At 44.2% G+C, this 27,641-nt stretch overlaps 2 protein-coding genes across 7 annotated transcripts in view; one reads left to right on the top strand and one right to left on the bottom strand.

Moving 5' to 3' along the window:
* Positions 1-3,360, bottom strand: part of Asb7 (ankyrin repeat and SOCS box containing 7) — a 41,699-nt gene extending 38,339 nt beyond the window's left edge. Inside the window, exons 1-2 of the mRNA XM_036200974.1 lie at positions 2,877-3,360; positions 2,600-2,697 (exon numbers count right to left, since the gene is read on the bottom strand). The gene's annotated coding sequence lies outside the window, so the exon portion shown is untranslated. The remainder of the gene's footprint in view (positions 1-2,599; positions 2,698-2,876) is intronic.
* Positions 3,361-3,703: 343 nt separating this feature from the next.
* Lins1 (lines homolog 1) lies at positions 3,704-27,641 on the top strand. 6 transcript variants are annotated; one of them, XM_036175510.1, is made up of 10 exons: positions 3,704-3,802; positions 17,567-17,829; positions 19,561-19,898; positions 20,209-20,408; positions 20,896-21,324; positions 21,412-21,501; positions 22,145-22,286; positions 23,011-23,598; positions 24,746-24,917; positions 26,700-27,641. In XM_036175510.1, exons 4-10 carry the CDS (start codon positions 20,331-20,333, stop codon positions 27,565-27,567), a joined length of 2,367 nt encoding a protein of 788 aa, XP_036031403.1. In that variant the 5' UTR covers positions 3,704-3,802; positions 17,567-17,829; positions 19,561-19,898; positions 20,209-20,330; the 3' UTR covers positions 27,568-27,641. The 6 variants fall into 6 exon arrangements, with proteins under 6 accessions (XP_036031403.1, XP_036031416.1, XP_036031410.1 ...); XM_036175523.1 differs by lacking the exon at positions 19,561-19,898 and having other exon boundaries at positions 3,704-3,818; XM_036175517.1 differs by lacking the exon at positions 19,561-19,898 and having other exon boundaries at positions 20,198-20,408.

Here is a 27,641-nt window from a genome sequence, read left to right on the forward strand (position 1 = left end):
TCACTACGGCGACATGTGAACAAAGACTACCCACACACCAAATATGAACAAACTAAAGACTACACACACACACACACACATACACACACACATGAACAAAATAAAACATTATATTTTTATTTTATATATAATGCACACATATAATCTAATAGAATTAATTGTTAATGCCTTCATTTTAGAGATAAAAGTGGTCATAACATACTAAAGATATAGCACTTACATAGCTTCAATTATTCTTTTGTGATATAAATCTGTATTCAGTTACCAAATACTCAGATTAGTACCCCCATGTCACTCATAATAAAATGAATACCATATTGACTGCCAGACATAGAAATATACACTGTCTAGCTGGCTGTTAAGTAAATGTCCAAATTAAATAAATTTAAATGTTTGACATAACCTAGAGCAAACATTCTCATCCATGCTAATTACTACAAACTCCCATGTGTGAGTGTGTGTGTGTGTGTGTGTGTGTGTGTGCGCGCGCGCGCGTGCATATTTATCCCTTAATCTTAGGAAAACCACTGCCAGCTGAGCAGATATGTACTATTATTTAAGCAGCAATAATGGCCTGGCTGGAAACCAGGATAGAGGAATGTCCATCTTTACAAGTGTGACTAGGGCTCCTCATTTATAACCTCAGGTAAACATATCCCTCACTTAGGAACCCTAGCAAATGCATGCTAAGGTCAACTCTAAAAATATCCCACCCCCCCCCCCAATGAGGAGGCTAGACTACAAAATATATACTACATTTTATGTTTGAAACATACTTCAAATATTTTATTATCATTTTTAAGAAAAGTATAAAGTACTCAGAAGGCCTCATACTACTGAGTTCTATATTTAACTGTGGAACCTCTCCAGTCCTGAGTTCTGTATTTAAATATCAACTACCCTTTAACTTGAGAGACCTTTCCTTAATTCTCATATATATGTATATGAATGCTACCCTAAATTTTCTCCATAGTACTGTCACTGATGAATATTAGTTGTTTTTTGTTTTTCTTCTCCTTCTTTCTTTCTTTCGCTAGGTCCTTTCAAACTATGTCTCACTCTGCAGCCAGCCCAGGTTGTCTTTAAAGTCTCCATCCTCCTGCCTCAGCCATGACAGAATAGCAATTACAGCCAGGCAGTGGTGGTGCATGACTTTAATCCCGGCACTAAGAAGGTAGAGGCAGGCAGATCTCTGAGTTCGGGGCCAGCCTGGTCTACAGAGTGAGTTCCAGGACAGCAAGGGCTACACAGAGAAACCCTGTTTCAAAAAGCAAACAAATAAAATAAGTATAGTAATTACAGAGAGGGCCCCATCACATGGAGCTAATACACACTACTTTTAAATTTCATTCTTTGGCATCTAATTTCAAGTCTTAAAAATATCCAAGCCTTCAGAGTTCCTTAAAATTATCGTTATGTCTTAAGGATCAGTAGACTCAAAAGGAATTATTTTTTGTATGTGTGCAAGACAGGAAATCTAAAGTAAAAAGTCTACCATTTTAAATACTTCTTTTTACTTAAAGTTCCAAAAACATTTGAGTTACTAAAATAAATGAGACACTTTTTAGTTGTGGTAGTGAGTTATTCATTAGGCAATCTCTGTGTTGTCCTTTGCATAATTTCTCTCTCTGTGCTCGTTTGTATGTATTCTCTTTTTACATTCCCATGCTAAACTTACCTTTAGGGCATTTTCAGAGGCAGCAACAAAATAGGCAGCAGAAATCTAACCACATGAACTAGGTGCTTACATTTCAATCTAGCAAATTCTCTGTAAGGGTTTTAAAATGAGAAAACAAGAGTGACCACTGCCAAAACTAAGTCCCAGATAGCTAAACACATCAAAAGTCTACTGTGTTTTAAAATTCCTGACTATGCTGCTATTGTCAAGGAGATACAATGTAAAATTTTGTAAGTTCACTTAGAACACCAGCGATGTAACAAATATTAGTATCACTTTATAACAACTCTAGTGTCCATCCATTTTGTCACACACAAAAACCCAAAGAGTAAACTATATACTTTGTTTCCGGGGCTAATATTGCTTTTTTACAGTTCCCATTCTTTAGCTACACACATTCACTTTTTCCAGGAAAACCAAATCAAATTCTTTTCTTCAAACCCCTAAGTTTCGGTCCTCCAGTTCACCTTCTGCCACTAAGCATTCTCAGTGAGGTAACTCTACAGCTGGAGGCTGAGAGAAAACCGTACATGGGGAAAACAGTAAATTGTGGTTTAATTAAAAGCAGCATCATTCAGAATTAACAAGCAATTAACATGGAATTGAGGAATTCCTAGGAGAATAAGGAAGGCGGGGAGCTACAAAAAGGTCTCAAAGCCTCAGAGCAGAGTAAATGACACGGTGTACCAAAAGATAATGCGAAACACGGAAACATTCTGAAAGGGAACCAGAAGATGCTTCTGGGGTAGAGAAGTTATTGAGAGATGTTAAGGATCAGGCAAGGGCAGTGTTTCTCTTTTTGCTAGGAAACTAAGGTCCAGGAAAGCTTGCATTCCCAGGCAACCACCCTGAAAATAAAGTATTGCTTAATGAGGTAGGGGCCAGGAATAAACAATGGGGGAGGGGAGGTCTGGTCTTTACCTTTAGAGAGGATGCTGAGCCAAAGCACTCTCCCTACTGCTTCTCTGGTGGGCGGGCAGACCCCTTCTGCTCACGAGTGTCCCCCAGCCAGCTCAAACCTGGAAAACAGAAACCAATGAGTGGTGCAGTGACCCAGGGGCGAGGAGAGGGCTCTGAGGACCGGGGGAAGCTAAGAAAGGCTGGCGAGTGGCAAGGGCAGGCAGGCGAAAGCAGGGTTTCTCCTTCCTCCCACACCCAGCCAGCCCCTTCCCCTCAGGGGAGAGGTAATTGACTTTACCTGTCTCCTCAGCTGCAGCTCCTCTCCCTCCTTTCAGCCTCCTCCACATTCACCAACTTCTCCATTGAAGAAACACCCCAGGCAGGGCCGGACACCGTGTTCCTGATCCTCCTCGGTGCTTCACGGCCCCAGCCCAGAGAGCATCCAGATAGCCGATCCGGCTGGAGGTGCCGGTCTTGGCCTCGGAGCAACCTCCGGGAAGGGGTGCAGGGAGGAAGTGCCCGCTCGGGTTGGGGGTGGGGGGGCAGTCCCGGTCCAGGGGCTCAGACCAGGGGTCTGCCGCGCGCCGGGCCGGAGGCTTCCAGCTACCGAGGGACTCCAGAGGTCTGGGGACAGGGAGACCCCCAAATCGTACCGGGTCCGAAGTGTCAGCAGCGGGGTGTCCCGACAGGGGGCTTTCGGGATGCACTTTGCACTGGGCCACCCCCGCCCCCTCCTTCCAGCACTTTGGGGTCACTGGGATGGGACCAAGCCTTCGGCGACCAATCAGCGGCCGCACTGGAGCCTGCGCTCCAAGCCGTAAACCAGATCCGCGGCGGGTGGGGGTGGGGGTAGGGGGTGGGGGCGACTTGGTTGGTTGGTTGCTTCCTTCTCCTCACCCAGAGGCCCCCACCCCCTGGCTGCCGTAAAGCTGCCTGCGGATTCGCGACAGTTGGAGGAGGCGGGCCGGGAGGGGCTGGAACTCGTCTCCGATTGGTCGCCCTCGCTTCGCCCCTCCGCTTCCCCGCGGGGGTTTCCGAGGCTCCACCCCCCCGGCCTGGAGACTCGAAGCGGTTGCTAAGAGACACTGTACTACGAATAGGACTTCTACGCACGCTGAGGGAGGGGCCGGCGAGGCCCGCCGCGGAGTACGGTGGCCCGGAGGGCGCAGCTGTGGACGCGACTGGAGGGGTGATGGCGGCGCGGCCCGGCCGGCTGGCGGCCAGGTATCCCCGAGCCCAGGTTGAGTTGGGCGGCGGGGGGCGGCGTGTGAGCGGCCGGTTGGGCGACGGGCGAGGCGGCAGGGCCGAGGGCAAGCGAGGAGGGCCTGACTCGCCGCCGCTCCGCTCCGCTCCGCAGCGCTTCTTGGAAGCGAGCGGCGGGTCCTGGGTGCATCTGTCGGTCTCTGAGACCCGGTTAGCTTCCAGGCTGCTGCGGACGCCTCGCCCAGCCTGGGAGAGGGAGCACGCTCTTTGGGATCGCGGGGAGGATTCAAGGGCTCTCCTGCGAGGATAGCGGTCCTCGCGGTTTCCTGTGAATGAAACGAGCGGGGGCGGGGGATTCAAAGTGGCCACATGGATACGTGTTTTAAGTGCATTTATTCGTTTAGCAAGTGTTTACTGCTCTAGTTGTTGGGGAGACTTTGTGAGCCATCTTTTGCTTTTATCTTAACAAGAAAAGATGAAACCTCAAAATGATTAGGAAAAAAAAGTAATGGGATCCTGTTTAAGTAGGCTGTGATGGGCTCTTTTAGATTGGTAGGCAAGGTCTCCTAGAGAATGACATTTGCGCACTTGAAGACAAAAAGCTAGCCCAACAAAGATCTGAGGGAAGAGCGTTGGAGGTAGAGTTTTTCAGCAGCACAAAACCTTTGGTACTGGAATTAGCTTTGCTATTTAGAGGTATGGAAGGAAAGCTCTGTGGCCGAAGCAGAGTGAAAGGGAGAAAGATGGAAATGAGATTACGGGGTGTGGGCAGGCTGCAGATTTTGCAGGACTTTATTGGTCATGCCAGAAGGATTATAGTCACTATGTTTTGCAATGATCACTCAGTAGAAAGAGCTGTTATGGGGTACTGGATCACTGCAGATGTTCTAACCTACTGAGATATTTTGTTGCAGATGGGAGTCAAAGTGTTCAATTGGCCTCTGGTTCTTCGAGGCTGTTAATCATTTATTCAAAAGTACTCCTTTGGTGTCTTCCACAGGCATTACCTCTTATGTGGGCAAACTAGGTTCACTCATTCCCAGGAAAGGCCATAATCAGGGGTGGGGAGTCCGGAAGGACCAATGCTGAAAAAAACATCTGAGGACAATACAGTGAAATAAATACCGTGGTCAGGCTGCCTCCTCCTGACTTCAATATATACGATGTTTCTAGGGACTAGTTAGATTCTCAGTTAAAAGGTGAGAGTAGTTGGGAGACTGCTGAATATGATTTCATCAGAGAGGGGTTAGTGAAAGCCTGAGTACTTTCCAATTGTAGAGTCTTTGGGGAACCTCATAAAAAGCCTACAAATTAGTTTGTGGGCATAGAAGTAAAGAGATCCAAATAGGCAGCTCTTAAAGGCTCTGCTAGGCCATGTGTTTTTGGAGTTTGGGACATTAGCCTAAGAAAAATCGGTTGTTGTTTTTTTGTTTTTTGTTTTTTTCAGGATGTGGATGGATGTAGGGTGAGCCAAGGTAAAACTACTTAGGAATCAATCCATTGTCTCTGAGAAAGGTTAGAAGTGGTTCACTCAAGCAGTGTCGGTGAGGGCAGGGTGAAATGCAGTAAAAAGGGTTGAAAATGCAAGGCTTCTAGCCTCCCTAAGTAACTGATATGGACTCCATACACTCAGCTGAGGAGGAGTATGGGAGAAAAAAAGTGAGTTTGAAGGGCATGGAATGAGTTGAGTTGAGTTTACTGTGTGAGTACCTGTGGGATCTCCAAGTGGAGTTCTGCAGGAGGCATGTGAGTACTTACACACAGACTCACTGTTTGTGTTCAGTGGAAGCCAAACTCCACATTTTGAATTGTAAATGTTTCTTGGAGTAATGATATACAATCCGATAAGATGCTGGGCATTGGTGGCTAGCCATGGCTCCCAGGCAGCTGCACGATCACCAGGGATCACTGGGGAAAACAGCCAGTGCTCTAGAGTGTACTGTGTTTCCAGTATTGTTGGTTATTGTGTTTTTACATCCCCTATATAGGTCTATAGCAGGCTTCACTGTGTCTCCTATACACATACAGCTATGGTTTCTCCCTTGTAGTACAGTACTTAATAAAGGACATGGGAGATTCAGTACTTCGTCATAAAATGGGTTTCTATTAGATGAAGTCTACCCATCTGTAAGCTAATGTTGAGTGGTCAGTAAGTTAGGTTAGAAGTGGGTGTTCTGCTTATGCTGTGTTTACTGGAATGTAGCCCCATGATAAGTCAAGGAGTATCTGTTCACACCCCAGAAAGGAGCTAACCCCTAACTTGTAGAAGGAAAATTGAAGACGTAAAAGTCCATGGAATTACTCTGAGAGAGGGGTTGGGGAGGGCCGAGCTCTCAGAGGTCCTGACAGTGAGACACCAGGAGAGGAAGAGGATGCAGAGAGGGTGATAGAGACAGACTTTCCAGAGAGGGAGAAGGAGCTGCAACCCAGATTGCCTTGCCAAAAGTCAGTGTGTTTTTAGAAAAAGAAGGCACTTTTTTTTTTTTTTTTAAATGGGAAAACAGACACAGGCCTACAATCCCTTTAGAGAATCTGTCCCTTTGGCCAGGAGACAGAGTGATAAAATCTTAAGTGGAAAGCGTGTATGAAGATTGTAAGGAAGAGTAGTTAGTGCAAGGCTTTGTTTTCAAGGTAGCATCCCAGGCATGAAGGCATGTGGCCAATATGGGCTAATGATTAACTTACTAGTTCCCTTGGTGAGCCCCACAGATTTCTTCCCCTCCTTCAGTAGGAAGCTTTCCAGAAAATACAGGTTCTCAGAGCTTCTGTACATGTTTTTACACTTCTCTGTTTATTGTGTATGTGTGGGATGTACATGTACGGGTTACCTGTGGAGATCAGTAGGATGATTGCCCATCTGTAGGAGCTTGAAGGATGTTCTCTCTCTACAATATGTGGGTTCCAAGGATCAAACTCAGGTCGTCATCCGGCCTCGCAGCAAGGTGCTTTACCCACTGGACCATTTAGCCAGCTTAGGAGGGGATCTTTAATAACCCTTTACTTAGATTAGAAAATGGATTGTTTTTCCAGTAAGAGACATTTTAAATCACATTCTGACTATTAATTAGATCAACTTGTATAGAACCTACAGCTATGTAACTGTATACTCCTAGGAATATGTGCTACTCTGCAAGCAGGTTCAGAATTCCAACAAACAAGCAACCAAAAAAGCCCAGCAACAATGAAGCAAACTATTCTGGAGGGTTCCACATGTTTCCCAAAGCCTTTCTAGCCTCAGTTTTATCCTTCATGCTCCCTGTCAGTCATCTTGTAATTTCAAACACTGAAGTTTCTCTTTAAAATGAATGCCTGGCGTATAATTAGAAACCAGCTATATCAAGGACGATCAATGCCATGTTTCAATCTTTTCTCTCTACAGTGATTTACTCTAAAAACAAAGGATTGTCTCAGACAGTTTGGAGACCAGAATACCTTGCCTTTAGCCTAGCTCTTTACCTTTCAATGCATTTAAAGCACCAATCCACTTACAAGTTAGTCTAGGCTTAGTCATTTCTGCCTAAAGTGATTATAACTGAAGGGATTCCCCATAAGGCCCTGTGTGAGGTCTCCAGTGCTCTTGGGGTTATGGGATTTGAAAATTACAAGCAATAATCTAGTCCAAGGCTTCTCAGGTGTTCTTGCAGTGGCTTGTCACTGTTTATGATAATGTGGAAGAAACCTGTTGGAGGCCTTGACTTTCGTATCAGGCCCAACAGCTAGACCAAACCAGAACAGTCAGTTGTACTAAGCAGAGGTAATCAAACTGAACTTTAATATAAGCCACTTTTTTAGATAATGATAAAAAAGGAAAAGCTCACAAGAACTGTACAGCAGGGATTCATTGGAATCCAGTGTACTTGAGCCAACTTGGAAGGATGTCCCCTGTCATTCCTAGAAAGAAAGTGACTCAGAAGTGATTGTCTTTTGTTTTTCTGCTTATAGAGCACAGCTCCACTGTAGAATGCCTTTTCTACATCTTTATGTGTTGATGTTTGGAGTTTGGCTCAGGAGTAGAGTACTTACCTCGCATGTGCAAAGCGTTGGGGTTAATCCTGAGTGTTAGAGCAAAAAAGAAAAAAGGAAGAAAGAATAAGAGAATAATCATTAAATGAGACATTACCTAATTAGTGAATCACTGATTGAAAAAACCCATTAGATCTTTACATTTGTTTAAGTTTTATTTTCTAATAGTTCAGATGTACGTTACAATTTAGTTTGTGGGACATTTGCTGAGTATAGAATCAGATGGTTTCAAACTCCATGAAGAAGGGACAAGAGAGAGAAGGGGAATCAGTGCGTAAGGTATGGAGAAGACACTGTCCTACAGTGGCAGAGTACTCACAGCTCAAGCCAGATGCGGCTGCTTTGGGGACAGGGAGGTCTGGCAGCACCCTTGTGAGGGTCACCATGCTCTCTCCGCATGGCTAGCTCGGCCATCTGCCTGTTAAAATCCCACATATGAATTGCAGCAATTTTTCAAAAGATGTAGAGATAACAGGAGGAACATCAGATAGCCAGAATCTCACAGGGTGTGCTACTGGAGAACCCAAAATTCTTTATTGACTTCAGCTAGCAGATTTGCTAATTCTTACATTATAATTCTTTGACTTCAAAGCTGTTTAGAGTGCTGAGCTTTGGAGCTTGGAGTGGTTGGAGGTTGCTTTTTTTTTTTTTTTTCCAGTGTTGGGGATCAAACCCAAGGACTCACGCCTGCTAGGCAGATGCTGTGACACTGAGCTACACCCCAGCCTTAGATTGCATAATATTATAATTTATTTTAGAAATAGTTAGAAAATTTGCTCTATATTACAAAAGTGAATTTAAACTAGCCAACTCCATGCATATCCGCAGTTAAGCATCTATACAAATACCTATTTACCATTTTGTTTATTTGAGGATAAGGGCAGTGTTTGCATATAAACACAATATAAAACTTCTGACCCCAAAAATCAGACTATAAATATTTTCAAAATTTAAAAATAGTAAATTTATTTCAACAAGAAACCTTGATTTCATTTCATGATTTTAATCTTACTGTAGCATGGTTAGTTTTTAATTTAAAAAAGCAACCTTTTTTTTACATGTGTTTATTTTGAATGTATGGATGCACGCACATGGAGGTCAGAGGACAACTTTCAGCAGTTCTTCTCACCTTCTACCTGGTAGGTCCCAGAGATCAAACTCAGGTTGTCAGCCTTTGGAGGAAAGCCCCTTTATCCACTAAGCCATCTTGCCAGCCCATTCTCGTGTGTGTGTGTGTGTGTGTGTGTGTGTGTGTGTGTGTGTGTGTGTGTGTGTTGTGTGTAAGAGATACTGGTATTACAATACATTGGCTTATTAATAGTAAGACATTTTATTTACAATATTAGTGTGGGCAAAATATTTTAATGTTGATTATTTACTGTGTTTTAAACTTTCAAGATTTTGTCAACATTGTACAATAACTGCATATATTTAAGTTTTATTTTAAAAAATAAAAATTAATGATTGGTCTTTCTAGTTCCTAGTAGTAAGCCCTATCTTATTTTTCAGTGTAAGTGATATTCTTATACAGGATCATGTTAGCCCAGTTCTTAAGTAATAACCGAATAGGTGAATGGGTCCTACATGCAGCAAAGGCAGACAGCCTCTGGGTGCGCTCTAACCTCACTGATGTGGAAGCCACTCTTCTGGAGTGTTTTTGCACTTTGATGTGAAGTAGGTAGTTAGGGTTTCAATATAGCACTTTACTTTCTAAGATCTATTTGTTTCTGTTTTATGGGAATGAGTGTTTGTCTGTGTGTATGTCTGTGTACCACTTCTGTGTTGGTGCTGAGACCAGAAGAGGGTGTCAGATCCCCTCGAACTGGAGATAGAGCACCTTGTAGGTGCTGGGAACTGAACTCAGGTCTGCAAGAGCAGCTAGTGCTCTTAATCACCAAGCCTTCTCTCTGGCCTGGATTATTATATGGCTTTAAATAAGAGGAAATGATTTTTCTTCTTCCATCATTTACAGATATCAGGAGACACTCTTAAGAATCTTACAGCCTGGGATGTGTGAGGAACACAGTGCTCCTTAGTAGGTAGCACTTCTTGATGCAGGTGTGGTAGAGAAACCTCTACACCCTTAACTGTATTACCGGTAAAATGGTTTTCCTACTTCTGAAGTCCATTGAGTTGTTGCTTTAAAATCATGTTTCTGTGATTGTTCGGACCCAGACCTGTCTTTTATTACCCAAAGGCAATTTAAACAAGGTTGCATGTTCTTAGATTTGCTTTTAAGCGATGACTTCATGGGGATAGCACATCTATGGGGTGCCAAGTCAGGCATATTGTTATTCCTGCAAACTGCTGGCTAGAGTAGGCAGGCAACCCCAGGATCTTTCTTCACCAGATAAGCCACAGGTCCACTGCACTGAGCTCCAATTCTTGCTGAGCAAAACATGGGCTGTTGTTTCTTTGTCCTGAGGTTTCTCACCCTATCTTAAATGATGGCCTTTCTGTCCTCAGTGAAGCGGTCCCAGGAACTAACCAGGTTTGTTTGACTATTCCCATGTAATCTTTCAGGCAGGTGGCCTACAGAAGCCAGTTTGTTGTGGGGGGGGTGTGTCTCTGTGTCTCTCTGTGTGTATATACATGTGTATGTGGTTACATATGTGTCGGTTTATACATGTGCTTGTGTGCATGGAGACTATAGGACAACCTTGGGTATCAGAAACATCACAACCTCATTTGAATCATGGTCCTTCATTGGCTTGGAGCTCAGCAGTTAGGCTGACTGGTAGTGCACCTCAGAAATCTTCCTATCTCTGTCTCCCCGGTGCTGGGGTTACAAACGCACACCCCTACCACCACCCCCAGCTTTCTCCTCTTCTCCTCAAGTGCACCCAGTGCTCCTCAAAGGACCCAAGTTCGGTTCCTTACCCACATTAGAGGTTTTACAACTACCTGTAACACCAACTCCATGAGATCTGATGTTCTCTTCTGGCCTCTGCAGGCTCCTGAACACGTGACACAGGCACATACAAATGTTTGTATGTGCACACCTGTGTGTGTGGTGTGTGTGTGTGTGTGTGTGTGTGTGTGTGTGTGTTGTTTCGTTTATTCATAAAAGAATAAAAAAAAAACCACTGATGGGTCTAACATATAAAACAACATGGTTTTGTTGTTGTTGTTAATGGTTAAATACTCAAAGAATTTTTGTTTTGTTTTATTTTGTTTTTCGAGCCAGGGTTTCTCTGTGTAGTTTTGGTGCCTGTCCTGGATCTCACTCTGTAGACCAGGCTGGCCTCGAACTCACAGAGATTTGCCTGGCTCTACTTCCCGAGTGCTGGGATTAAAGGCGTGAGCCACCACTGCCCAGCTTAAATAGTGACTCATCGGAGGAAGTCCCAACCCCAAATGTAGCAACTATGATTTAGTTGGTCTCTAGAATCAGGGGCTTAGAAATTTCTCCTAACTATTTATGCTGTCTTCCATGTATGACCACAGCCCTGTAAGCCGTGTATAGCCTCTAAAGCAGTTGGTAGTAGAGAAAAAGAGTAGCTGGTGCTCTGGATGATGGGCATCATTCTGAGTGGAACTGTGTAGGGACCTGGCGATTATGGATAGGATCACAATAGACCAGATGTCACCCAGTGACATCCTTGTAGCCATAGTCCAGCTGTACCTGGCAGAAAGAAAGGTAGGGTGAGTAGAGAAATTGCATTGTAGATGCTGGTCTCACTGGCCCAGCAAACAGGATGCTGAAATGAGGGACCCTTAACAGGACATGGGGTGGTAAAGAGCGGTGAATCTTTCCCAGGAAAGATTTGATTTCTGAAGGACTGCTTAATCTTGAGTAACTAAGAGTAGAAAACCACCACTTTTAATATTAATAAGATGTTCCATTTTTAGGAAATGCTTAGCACAGTGTGATATCAATCTAGGGAACTCAGCTTTCTTATCAGTAAAATTAAATAAATTGAGCATAAAATTTTAGTGTCATCTTTGATACAATTCTTGAGCCTTCCCAGACCCACAAAATCAGAATCTGAGGTAGAGGGGTATTATTGCCCATGTTCTAGCAAGCCTCCTGGGGCATTCTGATGCTAGAATTTGAGAGTATTGTCTAGATCATATTCAAGATTCTTCTGATGCTAAAATGACAGGTAGTGGTGCTTCTGGGGCTGAAACCCAGGAGCTCACACATACTAGACACATGCCCCACCACTGAGCTGCACTCCAGCTCACAACTATTCTAATGCCCAGTCTGTCTGTGGTGCGTTAGAAAGAGTTAGCCTCTGGAGAACTGCAGCTTGTATTAAATACTACCATGCCCCTGATCCAGCTCCCAAGAACAAAACTGTCATTCAAGGCTCTTCCATAGAGACAGAAAATCTGGGAGCCTGTACAGCCTCTGGACTCTTACCAGTCAAGCTGAAATGGCTCCTTTCCATGGTGGGCTTATAATAAAGGAACAGAATCAAAGACAACGGTCAGTCCCTCTGGCCAGAGAGCCTTGTGGACTTGTGTTGTTGAGATGACCCCCTCTCCCCCTTCTGGGCAAGAGAAGGTCAGTCCCCTTTTCAGTGTCCTGTAATTCCAGTTATGGGTAAGGTGGTAGGCACATGGATTTTGATAGTTTTAAATGATGTATCCTATGGCAGCAGTTGTAACAGCCTGGTGAGGGTTCCTGTGAGTCAGGAGAAAAAGTTTTAATCAACTTGGGCTTTTAGCATACAGGATGGGACTATGCCGGGAAGGTACCTAGGGCTGCCCTGGTATCAGCATGGTCTATGACTGCTCTAGTGTACTGGGCCTATTGCTTGTCACACTGCCTTTCCTTCTTGGCCCTTGAAGGTGCCCCCTAATCAGTAGATATCTTAAAGGCTGTATCTAGTAAAGTAGGACAAGGGAATTGGGGTCCGTCTAGTTCCTGAAGTTTTTGTCTGATACCTAAGGAAGCTTGGCTGATGAAATGGGCATTGAGAATGGCAAGGCCTTTGGGACTCTCTGTCCAGGTTAGTATGTGTTTGTGTCCTCATGGCCAATCTGGAATGAAGCAAAACTGGTTCTCAGTGGATCTCTGACTTTCTTTCAATTTAATAGAGTCAATAGGTTTCCTTGTGGCCTTTTTCATATCTTCTGTTACCCGTGAGCACAGGTATTTATGACTCCCTTTCTAGAGCCTTATCTGGGTAAGTCCACCCATGGCCTGTTTGGAAACTGCTTCTTCCTCAGGAGGGGCTTCTGTGGTGCCTGAGTATGGTTTCTATTGCTCTGGTAAAGACCATGACTAAAAGCAACTTGGGGAGGAAAGGGTATTTCAGACTTAACACCTGGCAGTCCATCACGAAGAGAAGTCAGGACAGGATCCTGGAGGTAGGAAGTGAAGCAGAGGCCACAGAGGAATGCACTTCCTGGCTTGGTTTCCTATCAGTAGCTCAGACTGCTTTCCCAGGATCTCCTTCCCAGGATGGCATGACCCACACTGGCCCAATTAAATGTTTTCCTTTATGAGAGTTGCCGTAGTCATGGATGATGTCTCTTCACAGCAATAGAAGCCCTAACTAAGTCAAGGAGACAGTTTATATAGTATATGAAATTCTTTACTGAAGTGGAGGGGTCTTGATTAAAAGAGCCATTCAGTTCCAGGGAGGGTAGAGTCAAGCGTGGGAAAGAACACATAGACCCGGATGGTTTCCAGTTCTCTGCTGGCACCTCACAGAAGAGCTATTAGGCTTATTCTGTCCAGTGGGAGGTATCCCCCATGTAGGTGTGCCAGAGGGAGAGAGTGTCGGGGCCTCCAGATATGGGGGGAGAGCTACTGGGAAGGTGGGTGTGGATAGTGATCAGTAGGATGAGGTGGACAGCTGTCCTTCCAAGGACCCTAAGAACCTGGCCAGGCACCCACAGTGGGTTTGTCACAGATTTGGAGCTGGAGAAAGGGGTGTGATAGTGTGGCTATGGTGAACACAAAATCACTTCCAAAGGTTGTAAGAGAACGAAGCAAACAGAAGACCAGCACTGCAGTTGGGAGGACTGATTAGGGACCTTGCCTCTTTGTCCCAGGGCCAAGCCATGAGACAAAGGGACACAAATGGTTCAGAGTCTGGGGAGTAATATTTTCTCCAGTTTTTTTTTTTCCAAATGTCCCTCACTTCCACCCCTGGGGGTGAATCTGAGGGGAGAGGAGGTGACTGTCTCATGATGGGGAGATCAGTTCCCTACCCTAACAGACACCCTTCCAGGGAAAAGGGCCTTAGGTTCAAGACACTTGTTGTGCACTTTCAAAAAGGGATAGCTTGCCTTACTAAAGGACTTCCTGAGAAGATGTCCACAAGGGACCTGAGGTGCAGATGTCAAAGAGGACATTTAACTTACTAAAAGTATGTCTGGGCACTAGACCCAACAGTTAAAAGTTCAGGGACACTGGGTACCCGGTCCAGGTTCTACAGTCTGACGTCAGAAGACTCCTCAGATGAATGGAGTCATTCTCAGGAGAGGCAGAAAGGAAGGAAAGAGAAACTGTATGGCCTCCAGAAGTATTCACCACAATCTATGCAGAGTCACCCAGGGAGAGCTGCCGTGGCCTGCTGCACTGAGCACTGAGAACAGGGAATGAGGAGAAACAGAAAATAGTCCTTCCTTACAGACTCTGTCCCAAGCCTTCAGTTCCACCAGATTTGTCCTTAGCTGGAGACTGTCGGATACCACAGGAGGAGAGATCTAATGTTGAAAGGTGGAAGACAGCTGTGGAGTGTGAGAGAAGGGAGGCAGGCCTTTGTTCCACAGGGACTGGTCCCAGCAAGGAATCTCCAGCTGTCCTCATTCTTCAGTGGAATTGTTCAGGGGTCCGAGGCAGAGAGAAGACTCGCAGAGGAACTCTAGTCCCTCACCCCCAACAACAGAGGACCATGCCCTGGAACATGGAAACCTGGTCCTACTGGGGAGTTGTCCCAAGTAGAGGCTGTCGGCCCTCTCCAAGCACTTACGGAGCTTACCAAGGATCATGAGGAATGGAAGCAGGTCGTTGATGTGCCCAGAGTCCATTCAGACAAATGTGATGTGGGTCAGATTCATGCATGGTAAAAAGAATTCACCAATCCATATCAGAGTAAAAAAAAAAGATAGCCTTACAAACATTTCAAGGAAGCAGTGAGCTGGGCAAGGACAGAACCTGCCTCAAGAAGGTGGAGTGTGGTATGCAAATGAGGGTAGTTCTGATTGGTCGGTGTTCCCTCTGGGCTGGGCCTGCTTAATTTTGATAAGTCATTCCTATGTGCCACTCACTCACAGTTTGTGATGTCTCAATGGGGACAGAACCAGAATCCTGGAAGACAGCTTTTGCTTGGAGTACTTCAGCATCTGAACTATGTAGCTGCTTGGGCAGTCACTGAAGTTGAGCTGTTGTTGACTTAAGCTGAGGCTTAATCCTGAATCTCTTGGCAAACTCTAGTATATTTGTAAAAAAAAAAAAAAAAGTCAATGTTTTACTTTTTATAATATTGGCTATAAAGGCTTCAAAGTTCTATCTATATCATGGAAATTTTGGGGTTGGTTTTTTGCTTTGTTGTTTGGTTTAGGTTTTTTGGTTCGTTTGTTTGTTTTTGCATCAGGTTCTTCTGTAGCCCAGGCTGACCTCAAACTCACTGTGTACCAAAGATGTGTTATTGTTACTACTGCTTAAGATATTTATTTAGAGACAGGATCTGGCTGTTGTAAAAGCTCAGGCTGACCTTTTACACTCATTTGATTGTGTGGACACCCTTGCACATATGAGGATCAGAGGAAACTTGTGAGAGGTGGTTCTTTTCACCATGTGGGCTCCAGGGGTCAGATTCTCGCCGTTAGGCTTTATGGCATACACCCTGACCAGCTGAGCCATCGTACTGGCACCCAAGGGTGTTCCTGTGCTCCTCTTCCTCCTGTGTATCCCCCAAACCCTCAAGTGCTGGGATACAAACATGACCATCACACTCAGCTTCTAGGTTTGTTTGTTTGTCTGTCTGTCTGTCTGTCTGTTTTTGAGATAGGGTCTCACTATGTAGCTCTGACTGGTTTGAAACTTAACTGTGTGGACAGACCAGGCTAGCCTTGAACTCACAGAGATCCTCCTGCTTCTGCCTCCCAAATGCTAGGATTGAAAGCATGCACCACTATGCCCGGTTAGTTTCTAAAAATATTTTAAGAGAACATTTTCAGTATACATTCAAGGAAATCCTGGGCTACAAATTAAGATACTAACCCCCCCCCCACACACACACACACAAAAAAAAAAAACCTAATGTGATTTTAATAGCATCTAGTGGATGTGAATAAAATCTATATATATGGAAAGACTATAACCCTGCATGAAATTGAGGGGAGTCTTGTTTGTTTGTTTTTGTGGTTCTGGAAGTTGATATTGGGCAAGCATTCGACCACTAAGCTGTGTCTCCAGTCTTCCCTCCTCTCCTGCCTTAAGTTTCCAAGACAGGACTTGAACTTTCAGTCTTACTGGCTCAGCCTCCTGAGTAGCTGGGATTGTAGGGATGTGCTGTCCTAACTGGCTAAAATTACTGGGGTTTCTTTTAAAGCTTCTTTTACTTTGAGGTCATTGTAGATTCACAAGCAGTTTGAGGAAAATACAATAAGACACTATGTAGCCTTTTCCTCATTTCTCACAGCCCAGGATCTTGATCGACACAGCCCACCAGCCTCCTTCAGATTTCCCTCTTTATCTGGATGCATTTATTTGAATGTGTGCTTAGCTCTGTGTGATTTTGTCATATATAGGTTACTTACTGTCCCCTATCCATTTGTTAGCACCCACACCTGTTATCCTTCATAGCCCCGCCTCCTGTTATCCTTCATAGCCCCGCCTCCTGTTATCCTTCATAGCCCCGCCTACTAAGGAGGTGAGGCCCTCAGCCAGCGGCTGACTTGCGTCTCTATTTGCTCCTCAGGAACAGAACTAACATGCGGGCCGGCCTCCCAGGTTGCCTTCTGCCCTCAGCACTATCCCTTTGAGAGCATCTAAGTCATCTCATGAAGCAGTAGGGTGTTTGTTGTGGATGAGAAGAAGTATTTCATGGTGTGGCTGTGCCACTTTGTTTAACCGCACACCCAATGAAGGACATCTTGTCCAAGTGTTTGTGTGAATGGCTTTATCTTTCTGGCACAAATGCCAGCTTCACAGTTGCTGGGTCATCTGGTGACTAGATGTTGAGCTTTTTAAGAGACTGCAGATTGATTTGCAGAGTAGCTCTCTGCGCGGGATCTAGTTTCTGCACACCTTCGCCAGCGTTTGGTGTCTGGGAGTCACTGCAGCTGTTCTGAGAGTGGTACTCTATAGTCATTTCTGTTGTTCTTGCATGGTTTTGTTTGTTTCCTGTTGTGGAGCTGAGTAGAGAGGACACTTAAAAATGACAGCACTGGGTTATATATATACACTACCTCACCTTGGATGACATTTTTCTGTAATTACTGACCTAAGTGCAGTTGGGAGATTCATCCCAAAGCCATAGTTTTTATCTGTTTAAGGAACACTCTCAGTGACTCAGATAAGATTCAGGTAAAAGTAGCTAAGGGTGACAGCCAGGAAAGAGGCATTGGTGTGTACTGCTGACCTCCAGGGGGGCTTCTCTAATGCTTCCTGAAGCTTCTTGCTCAAGGATAATCCCCTTTTCTGGTCAGCTTGCAACCTTGGTTTTTAAGTATGCAGAATAAACCTCTTTGCAACCTGCTTGGGATTCCTCGGGAATCTTTGACATCAAAACCAGCATCTGCCCAGCTCTTCTCCTCTGTATCACAGTTGACTTGTTTTTCTGTTCTGTCCTCCAGAGCCCAGCACTGGTGAGTCAGCGAGGGGATTCCAGGATGACTGGTGTGGACACAAGGAGCAAATGATGGTGCCTGCAAAGCAGCAAATCCCAGCTCTACACTCATGATTAGGCAACACCTTGGGAGCCAAGGGCAGCAGCCTCCATGCGAGACCTTTCTGTGCCCTGCTCTGTGCAGTGTCCTCCTTCAGCTACGCAGTCCACGTGCTACTGTGTCCACCTTTATCTAATTTGTTCCTCTAGTTTCTGCAGATTCCAAGACAGGTGAGCACCAGTGAATTTCTGCTCCCCATTTGCAGGGGAGGTGAGGCTGCTAGGGATCTGGTCCTGCTTCTGCATATCTGGTGACACTCAATGTCAGTTTCTTTGCGTCACCTCTCAGTTGTTAGAACCATCTGGTTGCCTTTGAAGAACTGGCGTTCCAAAGCAGGGCTTGTAGCATTAGTCAGTCCTGAGTTTTGAGAGTTTTATGGTCCTAACGCTTGATAGCTTGTCTTTTCTGTTTCTTTTCTCCCCTCTACCGGGACTGAATCTCAAACCTCATGCATGTTGATCAAGGACTCTACCACTGAGCTATGTCCCCCAGCAATCTTTCAGCTTCTTGGTGGAATTTTATAGAGAGAAAATATTTTAATTTTGTCGAAGTTTAACATATCAATTTTTGCTTTATGTACCATGCTTTGGGAAGAGGCCAAGGTTTTTGATCCCAAGGTTTTATTTATTTGTTTGTTTGTTTGTTTATTGGTTTTTCAAGACAGGATTTCTCTGTGTAGCTTTGCGCCTTTCCTGGAACTCACTCTGTAGCCCAGGCTGGCCTCGAACTCACAGAGATCCGCCTGCCTCTGCCTCCCAAGTGCTGGGATTAAAGGCAAGTGCCACCACCACCCAGCTGGATTTTTTATTACATCTTTTTCTAAAAGGATAATTTTTTTTTTTTTTTTTTTTTGAGACATGGTTTCTGTGTGTAGCTTTGCACCTTTCCTGGATCTTGCTCTATAGACCAGGCTGGCCTCGAACTCACAAAGATCCGCTTGCCTCTGCCTCCCCAAGTGCTGGGATTAAAGGTGTGTGACACCACTGCCCAGCGGATAATTTTTTTTTTTTTAAACAGCAGAAAAAATGTACCAGTTGTCAGTAGAGATCATCTAAGAAATAATTTCTTTATGTCCATGTCCTGACTAGACATCTCCAAATATTTCTTTTCCATGGTAGTTGCCTCCCTTGTAGACTCTGTATAGGTGTTTCAAAGCATCGCTGCATATGTACTAGACAGCCAGCTGTGACCTCATTTTAACAGTCATGGCCTCTGAATGGTACATACCTTTCCAAGCCACGTGGCATTTCAGTTTGCAGTGAACCAGCCATAAGCAATCCCTTGAGGGCTATGGTACGGCCACTTGGTCCCCTAGTCTGCTTTCTCAGATTTCCCTTCCCTTTAATCCAGTGTTTTTCTGGGGTGGAGCAGTGGATTTTCTTTAGTAGTTTTCAATTTTGTTTTTGTTTTTGTTTTTGTTTTGAGCTGAGGATCGAACCCAGGGCCTTGCGCTTGCTAGGTAAGTGCTCTACCACTGAGCTAAATCCCCAACCCTAGTTTTCAATTTTTAACAGGCCACCTACAGACATTTATCATAGGGTGTACTGTGTGTATTGAATCACCATGAATCATGTTCTAAGTGCAGTTGAAGTTTTGTGCCAGGCCCCAGGAGAAGCACCCCAGCACCCAGCTGTTGTCAGTCAGTTGTGTCTTGCCTGTTCCCTGAGTATTTGTGATGTCTTTGTTTTGTTTTGTTATTTTCTGAATATTCATTTATTTATGGGCAGTGGGGGGGAGAAGAGGGGATTGAACCCAGGACCTCACCCATACGTAGTAAATGCCCCACTCCTGAGCTTCATTTCCCAACCATTCTATTATTGTTGTATTTATTTGTGTGTATGCATGCATACATTACGTCACAGAACAACCCGTGGGAGTCAGTTCTCTCCTTCCACCTGTAGGACCCGAGAACTGAATCCTTGCTTGCCAGTAGCACCTGTAGCAAATGCCTGTGATTCTTCGAACGCGTTCTGTCCGCCCGTCCATCAGATGCTTGGATCCTTGGTCCAGAGTTCACATAGGTTTAGGAGGTGTAGCCCTGTTGAAGGAAGTCTGTCACTGGGAGCAAGCGCTGAGAGCGTAAAGACTTGCACCATTTTGAGTGTGCTCTCCGCTTCCTGCTTGGGGTTCAGCATGTGAGCCCTCAGCTTCCGCTCCAGCTGTCGTTTCTGCAGCCTGCTGCCAAGCTTTCTTGCCGTGAAGGGCTGTTAACCCTCTGGAACTGTAAACACTTTCTTCTGTAAGTTCCCTTCATCATGGGGTTTATCGCAGCAGGAGAAAAGTAACATTGCTTTCACCCTCTGAGGCATCTGACTGTCTCTGAAGACGTATTTCTCAATTTAAAGTGGACAAACTTGTAGTGAAGGTTAAAGAATTTGATTTAACTCAGTGTTTTTGAACTGGGACATCTAACAATGTCTGCAGACATTTCTAGTCATCAGAATCTGATGGATGATACTGGGAGCATTTGGCTGGGAGAGGGTAGAGGTTTGGGTGGGGTGAGGTGGGGTTGAGTGGGGGTTGCTTACCAGCTTACAGTGTTCTTGCAGCTCCCCCATACAGAGGAGTCTGGCTCCACTTTCAACAGTACCAAGTCTGAGGAAACAGGCAGCTACCTAGAACTGTTAGAAGAAAGCTGGTGTTTTTCAGCTAGGCCTGGTGATGCCAGCCCATGATCCCAGAGACTTGCTTGTCTGAGGCAGGAGGATCACAAGTTCAAGGTCTCCCTGAGCTACAGAGTGAGATCAAGGTGAGCTTACCACTATAGGCAGCTAATAGAGACCTCATCCCAAAATAAAAAATAAAAGACAGGGCTGGGGATCAAGCTCAGAGGTAGAGTACTTGCTTCGCATGACCAAGATCTGGGATTCAGCTCTTAGTAAGATACACACACACACACACACACACACACACACACACACACACACCAAAACAAACAAAAGCAAAACAACACTACAGAAAGTTGTATGCTCTTATATTTGCATATAAGACATACATTTCATCATTGTGATTTCAAAGTGTTACTATAATATTCATTTGACGAGTTCAGCAACTAACATCTCTAACTTGAGACTTACTAAGTGAACACGGTGTTCTTTCACTTATAATGCAGCTTTAACACTCAGAATTACAAATCACTTTTTCTATTTCAGGCTTCACTGAGGCAACATCTTAGAGAGTCATTGTATTTCTAAGCCTTCAATATTTATACCTTGGGGCTGTTGACTCTCTTACAGATACATTTTGGAATCAAAATGGAAAGTGTCCAAGATATTTTGGACCATTTATACAAGAAAGTACTTCTTGGAGCCACCCTTGAAGATGATGTCCATGGTTACATCTGTTATCTCAACCCAGACCTCTCAGAACAAGCTGGGTATACAACTCCCTCTTTAGCTCCATCTAATGTCAATGGTACACTTGATGGTGTGCCAGGCCAGCATGGGCCATCCTCCAGTGAGCCCACCACCCTTCCTGAAGCACGGGAGTGTGCAAAGAGACACTTGGAGATGAGCGCAGCCTGGGAGGTGAAGCTCCTTCAGTTAACAGTGATCGACGTGATACTGAGCCGAGTGCTGTCTGCTGAAACTGAGACCCACGCAAAGGAGGGGTACAGAGAGCTGATTAAAGTCCTTTTGCAGTCAGCTGAAGTCGATTCAAAATTGGTAAACAACTTTTTAAATGATTTAGATACGAAGTTAAAGGTGTTTAAGGCTTCAGCAGTGTGATGAACTGTGTCTGTTTTGCTCTAGGTCTGGATGCTCCAGAATTCTGGCAAGTTGTTATCTCACATGGCTGCTAAGTGCCTCTCATCGCTCCTCTACTTCCAACTGAGAGAGAAGGTCGGATAAATCGGATTTCTATCTTCATAGTTATTTCTTGCAGTTTTAAAGTTGCTGCTCATTGGCATTGATTTGACTCCTTCAAAAAGTTGAATTAAGATACTTGCACCCACAATAATGCACAAATTGAAAAGCATAATAATAAAATAAGATCCTATCTCAAAAAATAAAGAGGAAAGTGACTGAGCAGACACCTGGCTTCAGCCTCTGGTGCCTGGTGTACTCACACACACATGTGATATACAGGGGCTTGCAAACACACACAGCTCCAACGTCTATTGACTTTGTGCTCCAATTGCTTGTTTTGAAAATAACTCTTTAAATATGAAAGTTGTTTATTTGGAAGTGGAATATTTGGAAAGTAAAATAGAGTATTAAAAAAAGAAAGACTTACACATTACTATACCATTTATAAATAACATGGATGTTTTCAAGGTTCTTTTTGATCCTTCACGTCTATGGTATGTTGACTTTCCTGCCTTAAAAAATATTAGAATATTTTTGTTCCTTGTTTTGTCAAGTATTACCATACTTTTTTCAAGTAAACAACACTTCATAGTATTGTGTTGTATAGCAAGTAACTTTTAATTATAAACAAAATAATTATAACTACCCTTTTGGTTTTTTTTTTTTTTATTTATAGATGACATTAAGTAATCCCTGGATCACTTTTTGCCAAAAGCATCTCTCTGAATCCTCTGGGAGCAGTGAAGCAGTACATTGCCTCTGGATTCTTACAGCTGTCATAAAAGAAATCTTTAGAGATACACATTCAAGACAAGCAGGTAGAGATGACACTATCCATAAATGACCATCACTCTCTCACGAGCATTGTGTTTATAATGAAGAATAACATGTATGTTATTCCTCATCTCTCCTGAAGTATGGAAAAATGCAAGAAATCTCTCCCCTGAATTTTTTATTGGACAGAACCTTGGTGTGTGGACATGCACATGTGGATATGTGTGTTCGTGTGTATGCTTGTAGAGGGCAGAAGTCAATGCTGGGCATCTTCCTCAACTGCTTCCCACCTTGTTTGTTGAGATAAGATCCCTCACTGAACCTAGAGCTCATCAGCTGGGCTAGGCTGGCTGGCCAGTGAGCTCCATCTCTACCTCCGCAGATGGGGTTCCAGATGTGAGCCGCTTTGTCTGGCTTCTACATGGGTGCTAGGGATCCTAGTCCAGGCCCTCAAGCTTGTGCAGCAAGCACTTTACTGTATGAACTATCTCCCAGCACTGAAGATTACCTTTTTAGAAAAAAATTAAAACTTAATCATTAAATATCTCTTATATAGTGTGATACTGCCCATATTTATAAAGCAAAAGTTAACTTTTAATAATTAGATGTTAATCTGTGTGTGCTCAGTTGGTCTTATTAGAAGTAACTGTTCTTAAACCTATTTTTTATCTTACAAAGTGATATATATACAAATTGAATTGTAAAATTTTGTTGTAGGAAAGCTTTTGTTTTTCCTGTTGCTTATAACTACTATTTTTATAATTACAGAAATTCTAAAGCAACTCTTGACGCCTTTTGACATTACTTTTGAAGTGTTCTACAGTTCCATATTCTCTCAGCATTTTGTAAACTTCCAGAATCCCTCTAACATAGTCAATAGTCTGATGTGCTTCCTAGAGCTGCTTGAACTTCTCATAGCCTCCAGAATCCACCTGAAAGTGCACTTTCGGAGCCAGAGGATGCTGTTTTTGAAACCCCATGCTCTAGATAGTCTTGCCTGGCCTGTTCCAGCTTTTGTTAAAAGGAAATTGGTCATAGTCATCAAAAAGTGCCTTCTTGGTAAAATGGGGGAAGACCTCTGCCGTGGTTCAGTGCCTGCCCTGATGTCACCAGACCATCTTCTGGACAGTGACACGTTGGCCTTAGCCGATGCACTTCTGCATGCTGTGCATCTGGGGTTGTGGAAGGAATTGTCTGTGCCTGGAAAGCCGTCCTGCTTTGGAGGGGATGAAGTTCAACCTGGATGCCAACCCAGGTCAGGGCCTGATCACGTGACCCTGAGAGCAGCAAGCTTAATTACAGTGAAATCCTTAGAAATCAAGTTCCAGAATTGTTCCTCAGCAACCGAAATGAAAGGTAATTCTCCAGACTCATCTTTTTATTCCAAGTACTATGCAATTAATTGTTCACTTAAGAAAAGTGACTCATGATTATTGAGCATGAAGGCTAGTGTCATTTCATTAATTTAGTTATATTTTCTTGATTCAGTTTAGTAAATACTTTTTCAAAGGGAGGGCGGCTGTGGGGGACTGGAATTTTAAGAAGCTTGTCAGCTTTTTGTGTACAATTAATATGCCTAGGATAATGAATTCAAAAATAATTGCCCTTGAGTCACTACCAAGCAAATGGAAGTCACTTCATACTTAATTATATTATTCACAAAAGTACTGTGACTATGTATGTTCGTTACTGATAATTAGAAGTTTTGTTAAAACTACTTACTACAGGAAGTTCTATTGATAAAGGGATTGTCGCACATAACTTGAAGGTGAGGAGTCCAGGTTCAAAGTGCCTGAGAGAGCGACTGTGTGGGTATTAGAGAGTTCAAAGTGCCTGAGAGAGCGACTGTGTGGGTATTAGAGAGGATATGTCTTCCATTTCACTAGAAGAGGAGGAACAGTGGCTGTCTGCAGCAAGTAGTCTGTGGCTCCAAAGAAAGTGTGACTCCTCAGTGAGTGAGCTCTCAGGCTGACCTAGGTATCATTTTTAAGATGTTCTCATTACCACAATTACAGTTTATAACACTAGATGGCATCTGTTACATAAGTCAGAAGTTTGAGTTGCCCTTAAACTCCCAGATCTTGTCTGGGTTTTTGCGGTACTTTCTTTTAGTTCTTTAACAAGCTAAAGGAAGATTTTTCTGTTGTTTTGAAGCCATTTTTCTTTATGGCTGAGCAGTCTCTAGCTAACAGAAAGCTGTGGTTACCAATAAGGAGACTGTTGCCCACTCAGTTAACATGCTTTCATACTGAAATCCTGTTTATTTCTTAGACAAACTGTAGCTAGTTTTTTGGCAGATGGACACCTGACTATACATTTTAAGTGAAGGCTCCTCCGTGAGTCACATTGCTGTTCTCAGTTCTTCATTTGTGAAACAGCTAACCCTGCTCTAGGACCCCAAAGTGTGGATTACGAAAATGCACTTACAAATTTGCATACAGACAAGATATTATTTGGGTGTTCATGAACATTACCTGCACTTTGAAATTTCTGTTGTTTGAAGTTGACTTGCAGAAGTTCATGGCAGAGTTACTGACCTTCTTAAAGCCTCACCTTCAGCCTTCTCTACAATTACACAACCCATGTGAATGGCTGTCCAGGGTCTTTATAGAGCAGGACGATGATATGCTGGAGGCCGCCAAAGCATCCCTGAGCATCTACCTGCAGTTGACAAGGTCTGTGTATTTCAAGTAACGTGGACTGCCTCCAAGTCAGGAGACACACATGTCAGAAAACGTGTCTCTACCTCGTGCGTTACTTCTTTTCTACTTGGGCAGAAATATCTTGTGCTCTCCTCCCATTTTAACTCTGCCTTACATGAAAATGGATGCTCTTTGCCTTATCCTGAGACGCTGGCTGGATGAGCAGATCAGGGATAGTGAATGAAGCAAGGCCAGAACCCCTGGGCCCCAGTGTGTTTCCTGTGGGGGTCAAAGTAAGCCAGTGCCTTCTTGGAACTGCAGCTGATGGTTAAGAACCATTTTTCTTAAAACCTCCAAGACGTACTTGTTTGAATCAAGCTCCTAGATGGTGACCTTCACCTTTTCAGAGAGAATACAAATGGACATAACCAGCGGGGCTCACTCAGGCTGCTCTCTCGGGAGGCCATGGCTGGAACACTTGGGCCCACTTCCGTTTCTGCTTTGTACTTGTAGCAGCATCAGGAATTGCTTCTGAGGCTGACAACCGATGACCCCTCCCCTTATTTCTACTCTGCTTCATTAAAACCCTCAAGTACATGCTCCCTCTCCCTCTCCCTCTCCCTTGGCCTGGGAGGAGAAGGGCTTCCTCACTAATGATTGGCACTGCAGCCCTGTGCCTATTACGTTAGGGCCCAGCTGGCAATGGCTGCTTTTCATCTGTGAGTGTTTGGGGCCAGTTTTCAAAAGGCTCTGCTCAAGAAACAGAATTCCTGCATGTGATTTGAGTTAGGCTCAAAAATAGTGAAATACAGCCTTAGACTAAAACTCCAGAGTATGCGTTGATCCACTCAGCACTGCCTTCTTACATCTCGACTTCCTGAGAGTCTCACCGCCTCTGCTTTGGTTGGCTGTGTCCAGAGAGGCAGGTTTCTGTGCCATAGATGCCTAAAAAATGTCATCCTTTTCAGGTTTTCTTATTTGTAAATGACAGAAACCACAAACTATTTTAAGCAAAAATAGAATTTTTTGAGGCCAGGTTGAGAGTCTTTCTTTGTCTTTTGTTTTGTTTTTCAAGAAAAGATTTCTCTGTGTAGCCTTGGCTGTTCTGGAACTCGCTCTATAGACCAGGCTGGCCTCAAACTCAAAGAGATCTGCCTGCCTCTGCCTCCCCAGTGCTGAGATTAAAGATGTATACCACCACTACCCAGCCAGTTGAGAGTTTTAAGGGTATCAAATTGGCATCAGATATAGCTGTGTGTGGAGTGTGTGTGTGTCTTTCTGTTTGTGTGTCTGTGTCTCTCTGTGTTCATGTGTGACTATATGGTGTGTGTCTCTGTGTGTGTGTGTGTGTCTTTCTGTGTGTCTGTCTGTGTGTTCTCAAATCACGCCAGCCATTATTTCCTGTTTATGATCTCACAGGCTGATTAATTCTCAGGCCTGACCACCAGAAGCTTCATCCTTTCTTTTTATCAATCTTATGGTCGTAAATTTTCTTAGCCATAGAGATATCTCAGGGAAGATAGGATTAACTCGCTTGGGTCATGAGGCCATGTTCTCATTGGTCAGTTGGGGGTCACATGTATCCCTGATGTGGTGGTCTTGAGCTCCACTGTAAACATGGGATAAGTTGCCCTCAAGGAGAAGGGCTTCTGATATTGAGTAAAGGACAGAATCTTTTGTACAGACAAAAATTGAAACTAGTTGATTGTAAGCAGGTTCAATTTTGATTTCCTTTTAAAGTAATATGGTAAGTGAGTGCTAGAACTTGTCTGTAAAGCCCTGTCATTCTGAGCTCTCCCTTATCTGTGTTTTCAGAGGAGGGGACGATGCTTCTGGAAGCCTGACCCAAGAAAATGAAGCATGGATCCACTACACACATAGAAATGGCTGTAATCCTCACTGTATTTTCTTGTTCTTATTAAAGAACATAGTGTTCGATTCTACAGTTCTTCTTGACTTCTTGATTTCCTCCGAAACCTGTTTCCTTGAATATTTTGTTAAATATTTAAAATTACTGCAGAAAGACTGGGGTCATTTCCTGTACATCTGCAAGTTTTTTGATGCAGCTGAATCACAACGTGGAGTAAATACTCAAGGTCCTGTCTCCTCTCTTGTCCAGGACAGGAGCAGTAGCCACACAGTACCTCATGCTCTGGCTTCTCCTGTTGGCCTCAGAAATGCTTGCCCACGGGTCCCCTGGGCTTCTGGTGCCTCCTCTGAACCCCACAGCCGGCTTGTGATGCCCAGGGAAACTCACAGAGTGCCAGCTCATGGCCCACCTTCCCAGACACCACTGAGTCTGGTAGATTATGGCAGCTCAGAAGATTCTGATGAAGAAGCCACAAATCAGCATTTAGCAAGCAGCAAACAGGCACCTTTATGTCAAGAAATGAGCAGGGAAATCCAAGGCTTGCCTAGGACCCGTAAGAATCAAAACAAACTTAGCCGCCGGGAGCCTCACCTGAGGCTTCCCCAAGAGTCTGGCCCTCCCTTCGTTGCTGCAGGGGATGTTGCTCCCAGTGGGGCTGTCTGGGAAGTGGGAGTGTTGTTTAGAACAGCGAAATGCCTTAAGGAGCTCCAGGGTGCTATCCACCGTTTGCAGGAGAAAAGCCTTTTCCCCTATAACCCAGCAGCTCTTCTGAAGTTGTTGAAAGGGGTGGAGGTGAAGTGTGATAAAGTGTGAGCATGGGGTGACTCCCAGCATTTGTCCTCAGGGTTTGTTTTTGTTGATATAAATTGCATGTCTGAGATAAATAA

The sequence above is a fragment of the Onychomys torridus genome, chromosome 1 (assembly GCF_903995425.1).
Source record: "Onychomys torridus chromosome 1, mOncTor1.1, whole genome shotgun sequence".
Classification (NCBI taxonomy): domain Eukaryota; kingdom Metazoa; phylum Chordata; class Mammalia; order Rodentia; family Cricetidae; genus Onychomys; species Onychomys torridus.